General features: G+C 49.8%; 1 protein-coding gene across 1 annotated transcript in view; it reads right to left on the minus strand.

Annotated features, from left to right (window-relative positions):
* Positions 1-3137: 3137 nt before the first annotated feature.
* Positions 3138-18436, minus strand: part of TNRC6C (trinucleotide repeat containing adaptor 6C) — a 115089-nt gene continuing 99790 nt past the window's right edge. The window contains 8 exon segments of the mRNA XM_079134193.1: positions 3138-6056; positions 6895-7034; positions 7673-7743; positions 8862-9056; positions 10921-11037; positions 13577-13720; positions 14157-14348; positions 15528-15695. Of these exon segments, the coding sequence (XP_078990319.1) occupies positions 5696-6056; positions 6895-7034; positions 7673-7743; positions 8862-9056; positions 10921-11037; positions 13577-13720; positions 14157-14348; positions 15528-15695 (1388 nt within the window). The 3' untranslated portion in view covers positions 3138-5695.

Raw genomic sequence — 18436 nt, forward strand, 5'->3', positions numbered from 1 at the left:
GCAGGGTAGCTAGGCAGGTCCAGGCTGTGTCCAGGGTCATAGGTTGACCAGTGGGGGAAGCAAATTTAGGGAAGGACTTGGAAGGATGGCAGGAGCCTTGGGGAGAGGAGCCACCCGCACCCAGGCCCCGCGGTGGCCAGGGCTTTGATGTGTGAAGTGCTTGAAGTGTGTGAAGTTGATATAGTGCACATCACTCCTGTGGGCTTGCACTGTGGCTGAACCGAGTCAAACAGTGCTGAGGGACGTCTGCAAGTAGCTGGTACTGATCTTAGGTGGCAATTCTGGCTCCATCTTTGGACATGGTGCTGCTGCGTGAAACTGGGTGGAGAGTCCAGAAAGCGTACCACTGACCCGGGGTCTCTGGGCCCCATCCAGGAGGTGCTTTCCTCTACATCACAGCCCTGTTGGGTGGGGGGACATGCATGGGTCACTGCTGGTTGGACAGCACTGCCACCAGTTTGGATTGGCTGAGGCCATTTCACCTGCCTCATGACTCCGTGAGACCAGGACAAGCTTCTCTGACAGATGCTAAAGAAGCTTGGTGTTTGTAGAATTACCTAGTGCTGTCAGTCACGTGTCAATCAGGCCAGCCTGTAGCTCAGTGACTCCATCAGATATTGCAGTAAGGGAAGGTGGAGGTGTGGCTAACAGCTTTGATAATGTGGGTGGGTCTCATCCAATTATTTGAAGGCTGTAAAGAACCAAACTCAGGTTTCCTGGAGAGGAAGGAATCCTGTGCCTGCTTCTGTCTTCAGCCTGCTGCCCACCTATGCACTTGGGACTGGGTGGCTCCATGACTGGGTGGGCCAGTTCTCTTCCCTTCTCCACTTCCCACTGGTTCTGTTCTCTGTACTCGGTGTGGCCTTAAGATCCTCTGGATTAGCTGGATGGCTGTGGGCTGCTCTGGGACCTCATCTCTTGGGACCACTGTAGCAAATGACACCGCTCCTGTAAGTGCTTAGCACCATGCCTGGCACACTTGAGTGTTTTGGGAGTGTTGTGGTTCAAACCCAGGGAGCTACTCCTCAGCTCCTGCACTTGAGGTTTTACTAAAAGGAAAAAACAAAACAAACAAACAAAAAAACCCAAAAAATCACAGAGGAGGAGGAAGAAGAAAGATTAAATAAAAATTAAAAAAGGAAGGAAAAGAAAGTTCATCAAATGAGATCAAGTCAAGACTTGAAACTGCAAACTGCTGCTCCAGTAGAGGGGAGCTTGGCTGGGGTGCTTCAGGCTGAGGATGAGCCTGCCTCTGCTTCTCCACCGTGGCTGCACAAGGGCATGATGGGGAGGTTTTAAGGTGCAGCTGGGACTGCTGGTGTAGGTGTGTCTAGCACCGGGATTCCAAGTATCTCCAGGTGATTCTAACCCTGCTCTGGGCCCTGACCAGCTCCCTGCGGCCAGCCAGTTGTTTTGCACTTGCTCCATCAGGGGACATTCTACATAAGGGTGGCTTGTCAGCAGCAAGTCAGTGAAGAAGCACTGCTGTGCAAAGCTGGAAACCAACTGTGTGCTCTCCTTTTGATCCTGCATTGCTTGTTTCTCTCGGTCCATCCAAAGGTCCTCTTCCTGCAAAAAATCTTATTGAAATGCCCGCTGCCTGTTTTCCCCCTCTCCACCAAGCACGGGCAAGCTGCTGGGCACCTCTGATCTTGTCTTCCACCTGTGTTCTGGGCTCCCTTTGCACCTCTTCTCCAGCCTTCTCTGGCAGGCTACCTCTGACGAGCATCCCACCTCCACCATCCTTCCACGCTGGTGCAGGAACAGCTTCAAACCCTGTTTCCTTGACTTCAGAACTTGGGCTTTTTCCCCTTGGTACCAGGAATCCCTGTCCAGCCCTGAGGCCATCACACAGGGCCCCACTCTGCTCCGCTCCTGCATGAAGCCTGCTGCCTGTTCTAGGCAACAAGACCCTGGACTTCTCCTGGGCAAGCAGCGCAGATGCATCCACTCCCTGCAGCTCAGCACACTGGCACATAGCGACCCGTTGCTGCAGGTCTGCATAGGCTGGGTTGCAGCTCCTGGTGGATGGGCGTGTAGGCCAAGAGCACCGTGCAGGTCCCATTTCTGAACCTCGTTCTTCCTCTGCTTACGGCCCCCGCAAGGCTTTTCTTCTCAACTTTCAGAAGAGGTAGGTCAGAGCCATTGGCTGAGCACCTTCCTGGGGGCCAGCCTCTGGACACTAGGTGGAACTGAGGCATAGGAGCCAGGGGTCATTCCATCAGTCCCTGAGGGGTCACGACAGCATCTGTCGCATTGCTCAGACACTTGGTACTGATCAAACAGAAGCACTGACGTGTCAAGATCAGGCTGCAAGTGTTCCAGGAATGGACTAAGAAAACCGTTTCCAATCTGCCACCTGGAATTCTGTGGCAAGGATGCTGCTGCTTTACCCAGCACCGCAAGTCCCACCACATTGGTACAAAAAGCTTGGTAGAAGGTAGCCAAGACAATTTTATAAAAACAGATGAGCAAAATATCTAGGAAACACAAAAGACCTTCATTGCTCTCTTTTCTCATTTTTTTTTCTTTGTGAGACAGGGCCTTGCCATGTTGCCCAGGCTGGCCTTGAACTTGGGGGCTGAAGCCATCTCTGCTGAGGAGGTGGGACCAAGGGTGTGCAGTACTGCATCTGGCTTATTTTTTGGTGTGGAATTGTACCCAGGGGTGCTATACCCCTGGCCCACATCCCCAGGCATTTTTATTTTGAGACAGGGCCTTGCTGAATTGCTGAGGCTGGGTTACAGGTGTGCACTACTGTGCCTGGCCTTCTCTGGTAACGTCTGATGCCCACACTGGGTCCTATGACAGCAGTGGTCCTCAGGGCACACCACAGACCCCAGCCCAGCCGGCTGTCATCCCAGAGAGCACTGTTTCTCAGATGCACCAGGCTGACAGGCCACTGGCCTGGAGAGCTTGAAAACTGTTGTGTCTCCCAACAATTAATAAGATTTAAACATTAAATATCAAAGCCATAAAACGAATGATTAAATGTTAAACAAACAAAATTCTGAGTTTAACTATATATAAACCCTGAAGATATCATAGTCAGAATTTGTCCTACACAGCAGGATGACTCCCAGTTTCAGCATACAAAAGGAAAGTTGATAGTATCTGTTTCTGAAAAACAAGACACATTAATTTGAACAGCCAAGAAAAAAATTGCAATTTATTAAGATTCAACAAAGCGTTGTACTGTTGAAAGCAACTTTCGGTGCATGTTCTTCAACAATCACATTCTATGAGGAAAAACATTAAGAGTCACAAACTTGTTTTTTAATCTCAGTTACAGACATCTTAAATTCAAAATAAAAGGTTAAAAAAAAAAAGATTAAAAAAAAGAAAAAAAAAAAAAAAGGAAAAAAAAAATCCCCAATGAAACCCCCAAATCTTCTTTCTTCCATTCCCCAAATTTAAAACATTGGGAGTTTTCTCTACGACTCAGGGCTAAATGGCAGCACGGGAGCTGTGTGTCTCGGTGCACACGCACACACACGCACACGCACACACGCACATATATTTGATATGCGTATCAAATACGTAGGATGCATGTACTGGCGACGCGATGCTCACTCTGAGGAGGGGTCCTTAGCTAGATGCACTACTAAGCTTGAGGGAAGTTCTGAACCCAGGTTGTGCATAGTTCATGATCCTCTGTAAAACCAGCTTTTGTTGATCTGCAATCTTGCAGGACTTTTTTTTCTATTTTTTGTTTTTGTTTTGATAAAACCATTAAAAAGCTAATTAAAAAAAATGTAATGCACAAGTTTCCTGATCGAGCAGGCAGGGAGCACAATGTTCATATACTTCTTTTAAAACATACTTGAGGGTATGTTATTCCATTGTCTTTCTTCCTTGCAAAACAATCAAAACATTGATCATTTTTAAAACATAAAGCAATTTTTAATATATAAAGCACTCTTCAAACATCTATTTCTTTTGAGTCCATTATTTGGTAAATATGTAACTGCTACACATTAGAGATTAGGTATTTTTCATCTTTGTGGTTTTTTTTTTCTTTTTTGTTTTTTCTTTCTTTTTTTAAATTTTTATTTTTTTTAATAACATCTTCAGTGCTAGGAGTTGGGTTTAAAAATACATGAAATGGTGTGGAGCTGCCCTCGGGAGCCCTGGCTTTCCTGAGAGCGCGTCCGGCATGTGCAAGACAGTGACCACAGCGCCTCGTCACCTCGACGAAGGGGCGAGAACAGTCGACAGAGTCCACGGCGATGGCCGAAGGGGGACGGCACTGTCCAATCCCAGAGCTCTGAAGTAGCGCGTCTGCGTTCTGAAAATAGTTTCTTTACCACGGAAGTCTTTTTTTTTTTTTTCTTTTTTTAAAATTCCTTTTTAAAATTTTTTATTTTAAAGTCTGAAGGAGAAAAAAAGGTCTGTAAACAGGTGGGAGCCCAAACCGCGGGCTCCGCTGAAAGCAGTCTCAACCACGTCCAAGTGCTTGTCCCGCTGCTGTCGCGGAACCGTCGCTCTTTACAAGTATCTATGGCCACAGTTCAGCATCAGTTCTTTCTCTTTAACTTTATATTCCAAATGGAAATGGTGCAATACTCTGGTAATGACTTCTTGCATTAGTCCACAATAAAAAGCTGCTAAAGGTAGAGATACATATCATTTCTCCAGAGATACACACTGCAGTTTTAGATGCAATAACAGAGTCCTTGAGTAAACATTTACACGTGAATTGTCGCCAGCCCTGTCCTGTGAATTCTCTTTACTGTTTAGGATTAGCTGAAGGAAGGGCAGGGACACCTCAGTGCAAAGTTAGAAGCTAATAATAACAAACGTTTGACCAATGCGCCAAATAAAAGCATATACTGAATAAAAGGGAACACCCACAGTTAGATCCCTCCCACTCTCAACACACACAGGAAGCGCGTACTGCGCAGGAGCACACACGCACACACGCACACGCTGTTTCTCACACACACGCACACATAGGCTATGAACTTAAGAAAAATTTCCTAGAGCCTGTTTCTGTGTACTGATGTCAACCTGGAAGTGTAGAATTACTTAGAAAGTGTTCACATTTCATTATTGGCCTGCTGGATTCAAGTATTTGCATGTTTGATATGTCTTTTTTTTTTAAACTTTTTAAAAAATATCTTTTGGGATTTAAAAAAAAAATGACATGAAAAAGTAATGAAACAAGGGTAATGTGCATAGGCGGATCCAGGGGAACAGAGGGCAGATGGCGGCCGGCACCGCTCAGCTCAGGGCCAGCGGTCAGTGCCCTGCCCATCCCGCCCCGCCCCGCCCGCCGCCTCTGGTAATGTGCATAATCGTCACAGGCTCACTTAATAGGCTTCCGTCTCCCTCCCTCCCTCCCTCCCTCCCCGCGATAAAATAACCCTTTCCAGCCCACAATCTGAAAAGTGCCCTTCATGATAGAACTATTCTAAGCAGCTTTTATACTTAAAAACTCAAAATGACAACACACCGTACAAACGTAAGACGACACAAAATAAAAAGCCATGAGGAACATCCTGTCGTTAGCACGTGACACTGACCAAACGCAGCCCGCACTGTTTCAGGAACAGTTCACAAGGGCTGCGGGTGAAGGTTCGTCTTCGGAACTGGACAGAGGTACTCGAAAGGGCCGCGGGCTGCTCTTCCTGGGGCCACAGCATCTGGGACTGGGAAGGTCAGCTCTCCTCTCTGGCACTGGTGACCCACGGCCCTAGATGGACTCCCCGCTAAGCAGGTCCCCGGGCAGCAGCGTGTTCAGCGGGGTGGGGCTGCCGATGACCCTGCCATCCTCGGCGCTGGGCGGGCCCCACAGGCTGCTGGAGTACTGGGGCACCCCACCCCACAGCAGCTCGCTGCTCCCTTTGCCTCCCAGGCAGGGGGCGTTCCAGTGGGTCGCATCGCTGCGCACCAGTCCGTGGGCACTGCCTGAGGCGCCCAGCCGGGGCTGGCTGCTCCCGCTGCTGGACTGCCAGCTGGAAGTGGGCGGCAGGGCTTGACCTTGGGCTAGGAACCGGTTCACTTCCTCTTCACTGGCGAACTCCGCCAAGATGGTAGTATTTCCCAGAACGCACCTGCGGGGAGAAAAGGTCAGGTGAGCGTGCTTCCAGGGCCCGCGGCCTGTGCCATCCTGTGGCTGTGCTTCCTAGTTCCCAACCAGATCCTTTCCCTTTCCGGGACTTCTGGCAGCCACACACTGGTGTGTGCAACATGTATGTAAGTTCATGACGGACACTGGGGACCTGGGGCCACTCAGCATCAGTGCCATTTGCATTCTGGGCTAAACCCAGTAGAGCTGGTATCTAGGCCTCGTATCTCAGGGATGCTCCTGAGTGGTCGGAGGCTCTGCATCCACTGCACAATTTAAGGAGGCACAGGGCCCTCGGTGTGAGGGGCTTCGCAGGGAGGGTCCTTCCTTCTGTGGCTGGGACTGACGTGGTCTTGGGGGAGCCTTTCCTAGTTCTGGCAAGCACCATCGGTAGGAACCCACTCGTCACCAGACACCTGGACGAGCTGCTGCAGGGAGTCCCCACCCAGTGCTTCTGAATGTCGTAAAGACCTGTAAGGACAGGTCTTCAGGGGAGTGACTCAGTTAACTGAGGTCACACGGTGGTCTCATCCAGGATGACTGAGTCTTTAGGAGGAGACCAGGACACTGACACATACAAAAGGAGGACCACGGGAGGACAGAGAAAGGACGGCTGTCTACAGGCGGAGGAGAGAGGCCTCAGGAGGAGCCAATCCTGGTGACAGCTTGATCTCAGGCTTCCAGGCCCCAGGACCGTGAGAGACTGAACTCCTGTGGCACACAGTCCCGTGGCTGCTGTGGAAGTGGCTCCAGGACATGAAGCCCCCGTGTGCTGGGGCACTGGAGGCCATCTGGCAGCGCAGGGCTGACTGAGGGGAACATACATGTGCAGAGACTTCTGGGCCTTGGCAGCCTCCTCCTTGGAGCTATAGCGGACCACAGCGTTGCCTTGAGTCAGGTTCAGGTGGAATGTGATGAGAGGCCCGTGCTGCAAACACAGCGTCCGCAGTGTAGAACCATCGATCTGGGGAGGAAGCACAGGGCACCGGGCTCTTTCCTCCCAGTTCTTTCACTACCTTCTTCAAAAGCATCAGGAATGGAAGCACTAAACGCTAGGAAAATGACTCTCCTTAAAAAGGCTTAATGACATATACTTAATGACACTGATGTGTGCTACTTTGTGCACCCTGGCATGTTGGACACTTTAGAGTTCATGAGTTGAACTAACCAGAGGAAGGAGAAAAAGTCCATTTTGGGTTCTGCTCCCCTCTCGCCAGGGCACATCCCACAGTCTGATTTCTAAAAGGCACCAGGGCCTCGTGGCCCTGTGGCCTAGCAGGTGTATGCCTCAGGTCAGGAATGGTGACTACTGGCTGGCCACAAGGCCTGAGCTGGCCACGTCACTCTTGAGTGGGCAGTTAGAAGACAAGCATTCTGTTTACAAGGGTATGCTTTCTGAGCCCCCAAAGTGGGGATAAATAACCAGGAACACGGTTTCAAGCAGCCCTGAGCCTGCTCACCACAGCTGGAGCCTGGTCTGCCTGCCCTGCGTGCCCCCAGGCTGACAGAGTATCTGCCAAGCTGCCTGCACCAGGGGCCAAGCGGCACTTCCATGTCCCTATGGGCATGTAGGGCGGCCCTCCTGTTGTGCTGGGGCCTTACCTGGGGTGTGAGATTGCGAAGAACGAGCCAGCTGCTTGTTCTTCCTGAGGTGTCGGTGCTCCAAGCAGAACCTGTGTGACAGGCCGAGGGCACAAGAACTCAGTGACAGGATGCAGAGCTGGGTGGCCAGCCTGCTTCAGGTCTCTGGCCTTATCCACAACAGGCAGCAGGCCCCCTGTCAAGCCAGCAGGGCCCAGGGCATCTCCTAATAAGCCCAAATCTCCCATCCCTGCAGACATCTGTCTGCACCCATGAGAACCCCCATTTCCTGGATGTTCCTCCAATCCAGGTCTGTGCGTTCCCACCTGTGCCATGAGTGATGGAAAGTTGTTTGCCCTGACCCCCCACTTAGATTCAAGGTGCTAAATCCTGCTTGTTAATGAAACTAAGCAAATCCATAAGAACCATTATTATTATTATTATTCTTTCCCCGCCCCCTTTTTTTTGGTACTGGGGCTTGAGCCCAAAGGCATTTTACCACTGAGCTACATTCCAAATCCTTTTATCCTTTTATTTTTCATTTTGAGACAGGGTCTAAGTTGCTCAGGCTGGCCTCCAACTTGTGATCCTCCTTCCTCAGCCTCCCAGTCACTGGGATTACAGTTTTGAGTTACCATGCCTGGGTAAGGGCCACCATTTAAACAGTCATTCTCAAACTCTCTGCTGCTGACTTAAACTTTGGTTTCTTAAATCCCCAGTACCTTTCTCTTACCCCTCAGGGTTAGCAGGAGGCATCTGCAGGGAGCCTACAGAGCCCCGGTAGCAGCACAGTGTGCTCTTCGAGCTGCTGGGTTTGTATTTGGCCTGGAAAACCCCTACGTTCCAGTGAAATCTTGTGGGGAAGCAATCACGAGGAGGAGCCCCAAGACATTAGTGCTGGTTGGTTGGGGCTGATGGGAATGGGAAGTTAAGGCCAAATGGGCTTCCCTGGGAGATTAGCACGTGGCACAGCAGGACAGAGGACAGACGCTGGACCACCTGGGACCTCGTGGCTCAGAGCAAAGCTGCAGTGAGCTGCAACACAGGGGCTGAAAGCCCCAGGCTCAGCCAGCCAAAGCCCACAAGTACAGGGAGGCCTCAACTCCCTCCGGACCCTGCCCAGTAATGAGGGAGCATGCAGGGATCCTGATAAGGGAGGGGACACAACCCCAGGGAGGAGCAGAGTGGCTGGGAAGAGAAAGGCACTTACTGGAGGAGTAAGAGCTGGTCCAGCCAAGGGGGCTGGCGCCCCAGGTGGAGGAAGGCTTGGGATTGGCGAGCCCTGGAGGGGGCCTTGTGGGTGCAGTAGTGTTTCTTGGCACCTTCCACAGCTCGTGAGACAGAGAGGCTTGTGTGTGGGAGGCTGCGCCAGAGGACCACGTCGATTTAATGTCTGACAGTTTACCTAGAAGGCAGAAAACGGAGCATGTTCACTCACTCTGCAGTCAGAGAGGCAAAGTGATCACAGGGTTTGGGGAGCAGGCACACGCTCGGACACCAGTAGACTGGGAGGAAAAAGAAATTCCACATCCTGAAGCGAGCCCAAAGCACTCTATTTCTTCCAATTCTTTTTTGTTGCCAGGCTGACCTTGAGCTCCTGGGTTCCAGGGCTCCTCCGGCCTCAGCCTTGTGCACTGCTGCACCCAGCCATGCTGCTCTCTCTCGGATTTCGGCTCACAGTCTGCGTGGCCCTACAGATCTAGCAAGTGTTTTGACACTTCAACCTGCTAACATTCACCACCAAGACAGCAGCATTTCTGAAGCCAGCGTTAAGAAAAACTTGCCATTGAAGTCTATGGGGACCTGTCTGGTCATGCAATAGGTTAGTCGAGGTCAGAGGCACAATGTCCACACGTGCCTCCCTATGGTATTTCCTTAAGCATTAGTCCCTTGTCAGAGAACGCTCCTGCCGCGCCACCTTCCCCCGCTGCCACTGCAATCTCCCACAGCTTCTGGAAAACCCCTCTTGCACCCTGCCACAGAAACAGCAGCAGTCCAGCTGCCCTGAGGTCAAGGTGCCACACCTGGCCTGCTAGTTGGGGAGGGACTGTTTTAAAAGTTCTTTGGGAGAAAAACAAAAAGTCAGTAATGACCACCAGCCCCAGCTGTCTCCTCCACCCAAGGCTGATGGAATGAGCAGAGGCCTGGACACCTGACAACCTTGTGTCCAGGATTCACAGCACAAGTGTGGTTCCCCAAGCCTGACCCCAAGGTGACTGTGACTTCACAGTGAACAAATGCTAACCTTAGAAAAGGTGTCGCTGATTAGAAAACAAAAGCCATGCAAGACTGACTCAGAAGTAAGGAAAGCGATTTTTTTGCTCTTCTCTTTAGCCAAAGGACTGAGGAGATACTAAAAGTCTAAGTATCTCCCTCCTCTCTTTGGGAGGCTCCACCACTAAGCCAACCTGCAGCCCTTTTTGAGACAGTTGCCTAGGCTGGACTGGAACTTGTGACCCCCCGCCCCAGCCTCCTGAGACGCTTAACTACAGGTATGCGCCACTGCACCTGGCTTTGGTTTTCTTTTAATAAGATGCTAAACTTCATTGAAAGTGCTTTTCCCCCAAGGTAATGGAATTATAAAAATTCTTACTGAAAAAACCCTAAATGCTATCCTCATGTGGGCACGGTATAGCAGCTTAGAAATTTGATAGAACACAGAACTAGATACGAAATGATTCATAAATAGATATTCATAAACACACCACAGCTTGTGTCTACTTCTCGTTATATCCTGGTCTTAAGAGCTTCAGATCCAAGTCCTCGTATTCTCCCATTCTCCCCTCACCCTACAACAAATGCCTCACTTGAAGGCCTTGCATCTTCTGTGGGAATACAGACGGAGTGCATCGGATGCCATGCAGATGCGGGCAGTGGGATGTGGGCACTCTGGGGACCTGCCAGCCTCCGCCACCTCTCATGGCAGATTCCCGGCAGCTGCCTGCCTCTGAGCCCCTCCCACTCACACTCCCTGGCGTGTATCAGTCATGGGGAGGAGGGAGGGAAACAGGCTACTCAGGCTGGCGCTGTGTGCCAGGCCGGCTGGTACCCTGCGCACCACCTGATCTTCACAATCCCACAGAGGGGCACCGTCACCACACTTCCACTCCTGTGTGAGGACACAGGCGCCTGAGGCCCGCAGTCGCGGGGGAGGCCACACCAGGCTCCATCACCTAGCAGGAGGGCAACGGGAACAGCTGAGGCCTGTTACAGTTTTGTTTGGGGAAAGAAAGAAAATGCTACCTGCAAGTGGAGAGGCCAGTTCGTACCTGCAGCACTAGGTGCGGAGGCAATGCTGCTCAAAGAGCCACTGTAGCCGGAGGCACTGAGCGGCCAGGCACTCGAGGAAGGCAGTGTGGCATTCTGAGAGGATGGTGGGGAGGACCCTGCAGAACCAAACATGGCACTAAGAAGGGGTGGCAGGCGTGTGGTCGGCAGCTCTGATGTGGGTGAGGAGCAGCACAGTCACCTCCTGAGCCGCTGATGGGGCAGAGGACTGGACAGGAAGGCGTGGTGCCAGGAGGCATTAAGGCATGCCTCTGAGTCCCGCAGTCCGAGCTGTGGGGAGGCCTGTTTGGGATGCTCCTGAAGGCCCAGGAGACCACAGCATGCTCTGAGGAGTGACATCAAGCCCTGGGGGAAGGTTTACCACCAGAATGTTTAAAATGCCAGGTCAGAAAAGGTCATGTGACTGCCCCTTCCTAAGCATGGGAATGATTTAAATGCGGGGCAATCCTCACCCTTTCACAGTTCCAACCACAGCCACAGAACAAAGAACACAAACCCCAAGCTTTTCAGTACAAATTCTACCATAAAAACATGAGCATTCTCTGGCCCCTTATCTCCCTTGCGTTCCTTCTGGGGACATAGGCATGGTGGGGACGTTGTCCCAGGAACTGTGCCCCTCCAGGCACGGTGCCCGCAGAGTGGCACCTTCTGTTCTGAGGAAACACTATCCCTGCACCCGCAAGACACCTGGTTCCTTGGGATGGAGCTGAGCTCCACGTGGCTTCACTTGCTGTCACTTTCACTCAACATCTGGGAAGAAAGCAAGAAGCTGGGAGGGGTGGGCAGGTGGAGTAGAGGATGCTGCATGGAAGCAAGGAGAAAGAGCTCTTCTCACCTGGGGGCCAGGAAGACCCAGGGGGCTTCTGCCTTCATCACCACCAAGGCAGGGCCCCAGGTGTGGGGCCCCTCCTACATGCCCTGTGTAGGGGACCTCTTCACAGCTGACAATAGTTAGAGCATACTTAATTCTGCAGGTCTTCAATTTTATTTATTTATTTAGGAACCGAGGACTTAATCCAGTTGTTTAACCACTGAGCCACTACCCCAGCCCTTTTACTGATTTATTTTTATGTGGTGCTGAGGATTGAACCCAGTTCCTCACACAAGCAAGGCAAGTGCTCTACCACTGAGCTATAGCCCCAGCCCTCCCTGGCCCTTTTAAATTTTTATTTTGAGACAGTCTCACTAAGCTGCCAAGGCTGGCTCTGAACTTGGGATCCCCCTGCTTCAGTCTCCCGAGTTGCTGAGATCACAGCGTGGCCACTGTGCCTGGCAGCTGGTGTGTTTAATCCCAGAGCTGGATTCTATCTTCTTGCCTTGTCTTGATGGCCAATGTGCTTCTCAGCTTAGATTCCCTTCTGCCCTTAAGCCTACCTCTTTCATCAGGTAGGTACAGAACCAGAGGAAGTTGCTTGGCTCTGATCAGAAACCATGTGCCTCTTGAGGCCACCTTTACCGCATCAAGGAAGACCTGGCCCCACCGGTGGATGGCACTCACACCACTCCTGCTGCCACCCAGAGGCCAAAGGATCCTGCGGGGCTCCATCTGTGCCTGCTCCAGAAGCTCTGCAGCGTACCAAGCGACGCTGATGCTTTCAGTTTCTAACGACTGGATCAGCATGGCCCATTTCACTTCCCCACAAGACTGTCAAGACAGGCGGGTTCACTCTGCCTGCTCTGCCACACACAGGTGCGACTTGCCTTGGCCCATCCCTGCCATCTCGTGAGGCTCCTGTTCTGACAGCTGGGACACCTGCAGCACTGAACAGGAAGGGTGGTCTGTACTCATGTGGGCCTCCAGCCAGACCACAGGCACGTTTAGAAGCTCATTGCTGAAAATAGCCGAGAAGCAGGTGCCTTGCTCCAGCAGGTCTTATTTTAAGTGGGAGACCTAAGTTAACTTTTTTGGGAACTATGTGAGAGGCCTTCTCAGTGAGGACAGGGATGTCTGGAAACTTGCTCTTCTGTCCACACCCACGAGTGCTGCTGCTGAAGCCACGGGAGGAGGCTCCCCCAGGCCTCCCTCTGTGGGCACGCCTAGGAGGGAGTCTGAGCTCACACTTCAGCCCAGCACTTCTTGCTCTGAACCCCAAAGTCTGACAGAGGGTATGCTAAAAACTGGCATTGATATTTGTGCCAGGGAAAACTGATTGGGATGGATGAATAAAGGGCATTTCTACTTCCTTTTCAGTTTAAAGAGATTTCAGGTGGAAACTTTTTCATTAAAAAGCTAAAGGCTAACAGTGTGATTTTATAATGCAATCTTAAAAAATGCAATATGATATATGGGGTGAGCATCTAAAACCAGTGTCATGTAGCTAGCACACTGCAGACTTTGCATTTTTGGACTGGGTATGCTCAACCGTGAAGTCCCTGCCAACATTCCAAAATCAGAAAAGCTCTGGAATCCAAGTCACTTCTGCCCCAAGCATTCTGGACACCTTACACTCAACCTCTATAAATCAAGCAAAAGCATGTACCCCAAATCAATCGTCTTATGCTGCAGCTGACAGGTGGCCAGAAGTAGCCTAGCAGTGGTGTCTCAGTAGGCCTGCCCCCCACCTACACTGCCAGCTGGCGTCTCTGAAGGAGACCGGACCCTCCCAGGGGAAGGCAGGTTGAGGGGCCTCTCCTCACCTCCACTCTTGAGGAGGTAGCGGTTGACATCCTGGATGGTGGTGTTGATGCTAGGCCCAGTGGGGACACTGCCAGGAGTGACATCAGGGTCATTCTCAGGATCGATGTTCTGAAGTCCTTTCCACGGAACTCCAGGATGGAATTCTGCTTGTGGGAATGAAATGAAGCGGCATGCTAGAGCACCTTCACATTGCTTCCTGACATTTACAAATACTCTTATCCTGTTTGTGGAAATTTTTATAATCTGGTAACTAAATTCAGGAACGCGCTAGACTCTTTCAATTAAATCAACCACTCCTTTGGAACAAAGGAGGACCAAGTATTATACACTAAGGCCTGAAAGTTGTTCCCAGATGGTATCCAGTGCCCCCCACCCCCCACCACTGCCTTACTGTCCCCTCTACTCCTCACATTGGACTAAGGAGCCACAGAACAAGGTTTGATGCCCTTGTTCTGACAAATGGATTCCCAGTGGAGATGACAAAGTAGTGGGGCCGAAGTTCCCAGAACCTGTGGCCTAGAACCTGCTCCTCCCAGGCTCGTGTTCAGATCTGTGTTGCTCTGTGTTGTGTGGTCTTACCTGGGGGCCAGTTGATGCTGGAGCCATTTGAGATTTTATCACTGTCAGATTTGGCACGTGACCAGCTATGGGGCACAGCTACAGGAGGACTGGCTGGTGACTCACTGTTCTGGATTAAATCGTACCGGCCATAGGAGTCATCAATGGAGGACTTACCTGGAGGCCCAATGCTTAGACCTCCAGGGATAGCACCTATAGGAGAAATAAACAGGAGCCCAGTGAATACTCTCTGCTCAAGACCCAGGGGCTGCAAAGAGCCTTCCCTTCCAGGTTTGTCAGAATAACACGAATCATCAGACTTAGTGTGTCCAGGATTCTCAAGAACAGTGACTTGTCTGGTCAGCCCAAACTTTGCCCCTGGAGGAGTGAAACTCTTAAAAGAACTATTTTACTTAAGTCAAGTTGGGAACCATTTTTTTCTTAAGTCAGAGTCTGTTTCCTAGGATGGCCCTGACTTCCTGGGCTCAAGTGATCCTCCAGCTTCAACCTCCCAAATAGATGGGACCATAGTTGTGTGCCACTGGGCCTAGTGAATACTTATTTCTTGCATTGCTGGGTGGGGTGGAACCCAGGGCGTGGTTCTGCCACTGAGCTATACCTTCATCCATGCTAGAAATCTTTATGACACAGGAGGCTGCCCACCATAACCCTTTCTAAGGACAACATATGAGCCTTTGTGGTTTGCTGCTGTCTCTGTGTCCTCCCTCCTACAGTCGGCCACCCTTACTGTGGAGGAACAAGTGGGTGTTAAGTTTACACAGACTAAACCAACCAGCTACAGGCGACGGGGTTTCCTCTTGCCAAGGAAGGTGCACAGATGTCATAGAGATTTCCTCACAGAAATAACCACCAGGCAGAACTGTCTTGTTCCTTTTAAATTATGTGGATCAAGTAATTATATAACATATTAAATGTCCTTCATGTTTTATGCTATCAGGAAGTTCAAAGCTACATTTAATACTCAACAGTGTGATTAACTCTAATGATTGACATTTTCTTTCTTTTTCTAAGTATTTGATTTTGTTTGTGTTTTATTATTTTACTGAAAAATTTTCTTTTCAGTAGACTCATTTCTGTGGTTTAGGAATGTAGATGTTTAAAAAAAAAAAAAAAGCAAGCATACAGGCTATGGCCTATATGTTTGCTGCTCTGTGATTTCTGGATTTGAAGCTTAGGTCTGACAGCAGGGTTTCAACAAGTTTGATCCCTGACTAGTTGAAAACTTATATACTCTGTAAAGAATGGAATGCTTTTATTCCATTTTCAGCACTGGGTGTGTAAAAATGTACAGAATGAGCATGCCCCACAATGGGATAATCAACGAATAAGCCAGCAGTGACCCCTTGTGTGGGTGTGCTGGTCATGACGTACCGTGCTTGCTAGGGTTCTGATCCAAAGGAGAAGCAGCACTGGACAAGCTGTCCATGGAGTTGGGGTGTGTCCATTGAGGGAGGCGCGACTGGGACTGAGATGGGTCTTTTACCGACAAACCACTGGTCATGTCCATGCTGCTGACATTCATGTTTGGGTTCAGTCCAGCTGAAAACAGAGGTACCGTTAGGATCTGTCTTCCCTCCTCTGTCCGATTTCACTCCAGGCTTTATTAATGCTGGTGAAAAAATACCTTTCTTCCAAACAACATATTTCTTTTCTTTCTTTAAGCAATATTATTCCTCAAAGTGAAAATGCCAACAATCTTCAACTAAGTACATTCCACAATTCTCATTTTGCTTGTTTTAGTGCTGAACATGGTCCTGAGGCTGCCCAGTCAGCGTCTACAGAGAAATAGTAAGCCTAACAAGAAGGAAAATTCTTTTGGATTTTAGGGCACCATGTGGGAACCTCCAGATCATGAAAACTTTTTCCTGACCCGCCACCTACAGAAGAAGCTGATCTGAAGAACTGCATCTATCTGCAGTGAGCTTCTGTTACAGAGCATTTTCTGGAGTGTGAGTTCCATTTCAAGTGACTTTTCAGGAACTGTACTATCTGGGAGCGTGGGCGCTGCCATTTTCTCCAGCTGGAATGGTGAGCAGATGCTCCTGGGGATCTGCTGAGGTGGCAGCACTGGGTTGGCTGATAAAGATGATGGGGATCATGATACAAAGACTGAAGTGAAGAGTTCCTGACAGGGATGCCACTAAATGGTAGGCCAGATGGCTGGGCTGGAAGGAAGACAATTGTGGCAGGGCAGATGTGCCACCAGGATGGAACACGTGACAGCAGCAGTCTGCGTGCCATGAGCACCTACTCACCCCCACGTCACGTGGCACCCAGGGAGGGAACCCTACTATTAGGCAAGGTGCCAAACACTTTGGTTCTTAACTTTATAACAGGGTCTGCAAATTCAAATGCCTATAGGAGCCAGGTGGATAATGCAAATGAAGGTGAGCGGGGCGTGAGGGACTACAGCAGGAGGGACAGGCTCTGCACTATGAAAGCAGGTGCTCCTGGGCAACCAGAGACTGCCCTGTGGAATGCTGACCTGACCTGTGTGGCCACATTGTTTATTTTGTACTGGGGATTGAAGTCAGGGGGCTCTAGGACTCATCTGCACTCCAGTCTTTTTTTTTTTTTTTTTTTTTTTTTTTTGAGATAGGGTCTCAATTAGTTTCCCAGGCTGTTCTCAAACTTGCAATCGTCCTGCATCAGCCTCATGAGTCACCAGGATTATAGGTGTGCACCACTGTGCCTGGCCAGTCAATTTTAAAAGATGTCAGGAGTCATTTTTATTTGATGATCCCCCTACTTTTTTTTGTACTAGGGATTGAACTCAGGGGTGCTTAATCACTGAGCCACATCCCTAGCCCTTCGTCTATTATATTTACAGACAGGGTCTCCCTAAGTTGCTTAGGGCCTTCGTAAAGTTGTTGAGGCTGACTTTGAACTTGTGATACTCTTGCCTCTGCCTCCCAAGTCACTGGGATTACAGACTTGTGCTATAGTGCCCAGCTGACAATTTCCCAATTTTTAAATATTAGTAATTAATATAGATAGAGAGATGAAAGAGAGAGAAAGAGAGAGAAAGAACAGAGACAGACAGATATATACTTTGTAGACATAAAAAATACCTCTGCAAGTTTGATACTGCCTAGAGGGTGCCTGCTTGCAGTGTCTGCTTTCTTGCTTTCATTTCCATTTGTACAGGTCTACCAGATGAGGGGCCCCAAGGCAGGGGCTTCAGCCTGGCCAGCAGAGTATCCAATTCCCACAGTTTGGTCTCAACCCCCTCTCTCTACTCTTCCTTCACAAGTCAGCTAGACTGGTCTGGGCCTGGGGAACACACCAGAGCTCCTCTGTAAGGTTGTGTCTGGAGAGGCCTTTCTCTTTATTCACTGAACTTCTACTTCTTTGAGGCTCAAGCTTAAATTCTACTCTCTGGTTGTTTCTTTAGTCATCAAGGTGAAAGTCAACTTTCTGCTGAACGGTCCTGAAAGCCCCTGGGTATCAAAACCACTTCTTCCTGTGGGTAGGCTTCATCTCCTTTTCCAGATGGTTGGCTCTATGGGGGAAAAGATGGAATAGCCAGGGGGGTTGAACATGCAGACACAAGGTGGACAGAAGCTCACAACTAGGTATGGGCTGCTGGCTCCTGGCGTTGATACCTTAGTGTCTAAGAGGCTTTTAGTACGTGCTGCTGCAGAGAGATGCTGACAGTCAACAGGAAAGTGAAGTTCCCTATACCTTACTAGCTATTCATTTTTAATGCATTTACATTTTTCTTTCTTTTTTTTTTGTGGTGCTGGGAAGTGAACTCAGGGCCTGTGCTTGCAAGGCAAGCACTCTACCAACTGAGCTGTATCCCCAGCCCCCATTTACAACTTCAATGTGACTATTATGAACATTTTATCAAAATAATTTTCATCAGATTTTGAAGATCCACTGAATGAATTCTTTCATTATGCTAAGAAAGAGATGTTACGGGGCAGAGATGAGTGCACTTTATTCTCCAAAGCAAGAGGACAGGTGAACACTAGAAGCTGGATTTAGAGCATTTTAGGATGACAGGTGGAATGGAATCAGTTTCCAAACCAACCATTCCTAAAACAGAAGAGCCTATATGAAAAGCCAATGAATTACATGCTTTGTACTGGGTAAGAGCTTGACATACTAACAGAGGCAAAGGACAGTAGACAAGCTGTACCAGGGAACAGTGGGCCAGCTGGCAGTGGGCTGGGACTCAACCCAGGAAGCTAATTCCTAGGTCAGGTCTTCATTACCAGACACCATTTCGTGGACATCAGGGGCATTAATGGACGGGACAGGAATGTCCAGTCTAA

This window comes from Sciurus vulgaris (genome assembly GCF_902686455.1).
Source record: "Sciurus vulgaris genome assembly, chromosome: 3".
NCBI lineage: Eukaryota > Metazoa > Chordata > Mammalia > Rodentia > Sciuridae > Sciurus > Sciurus vulgaris.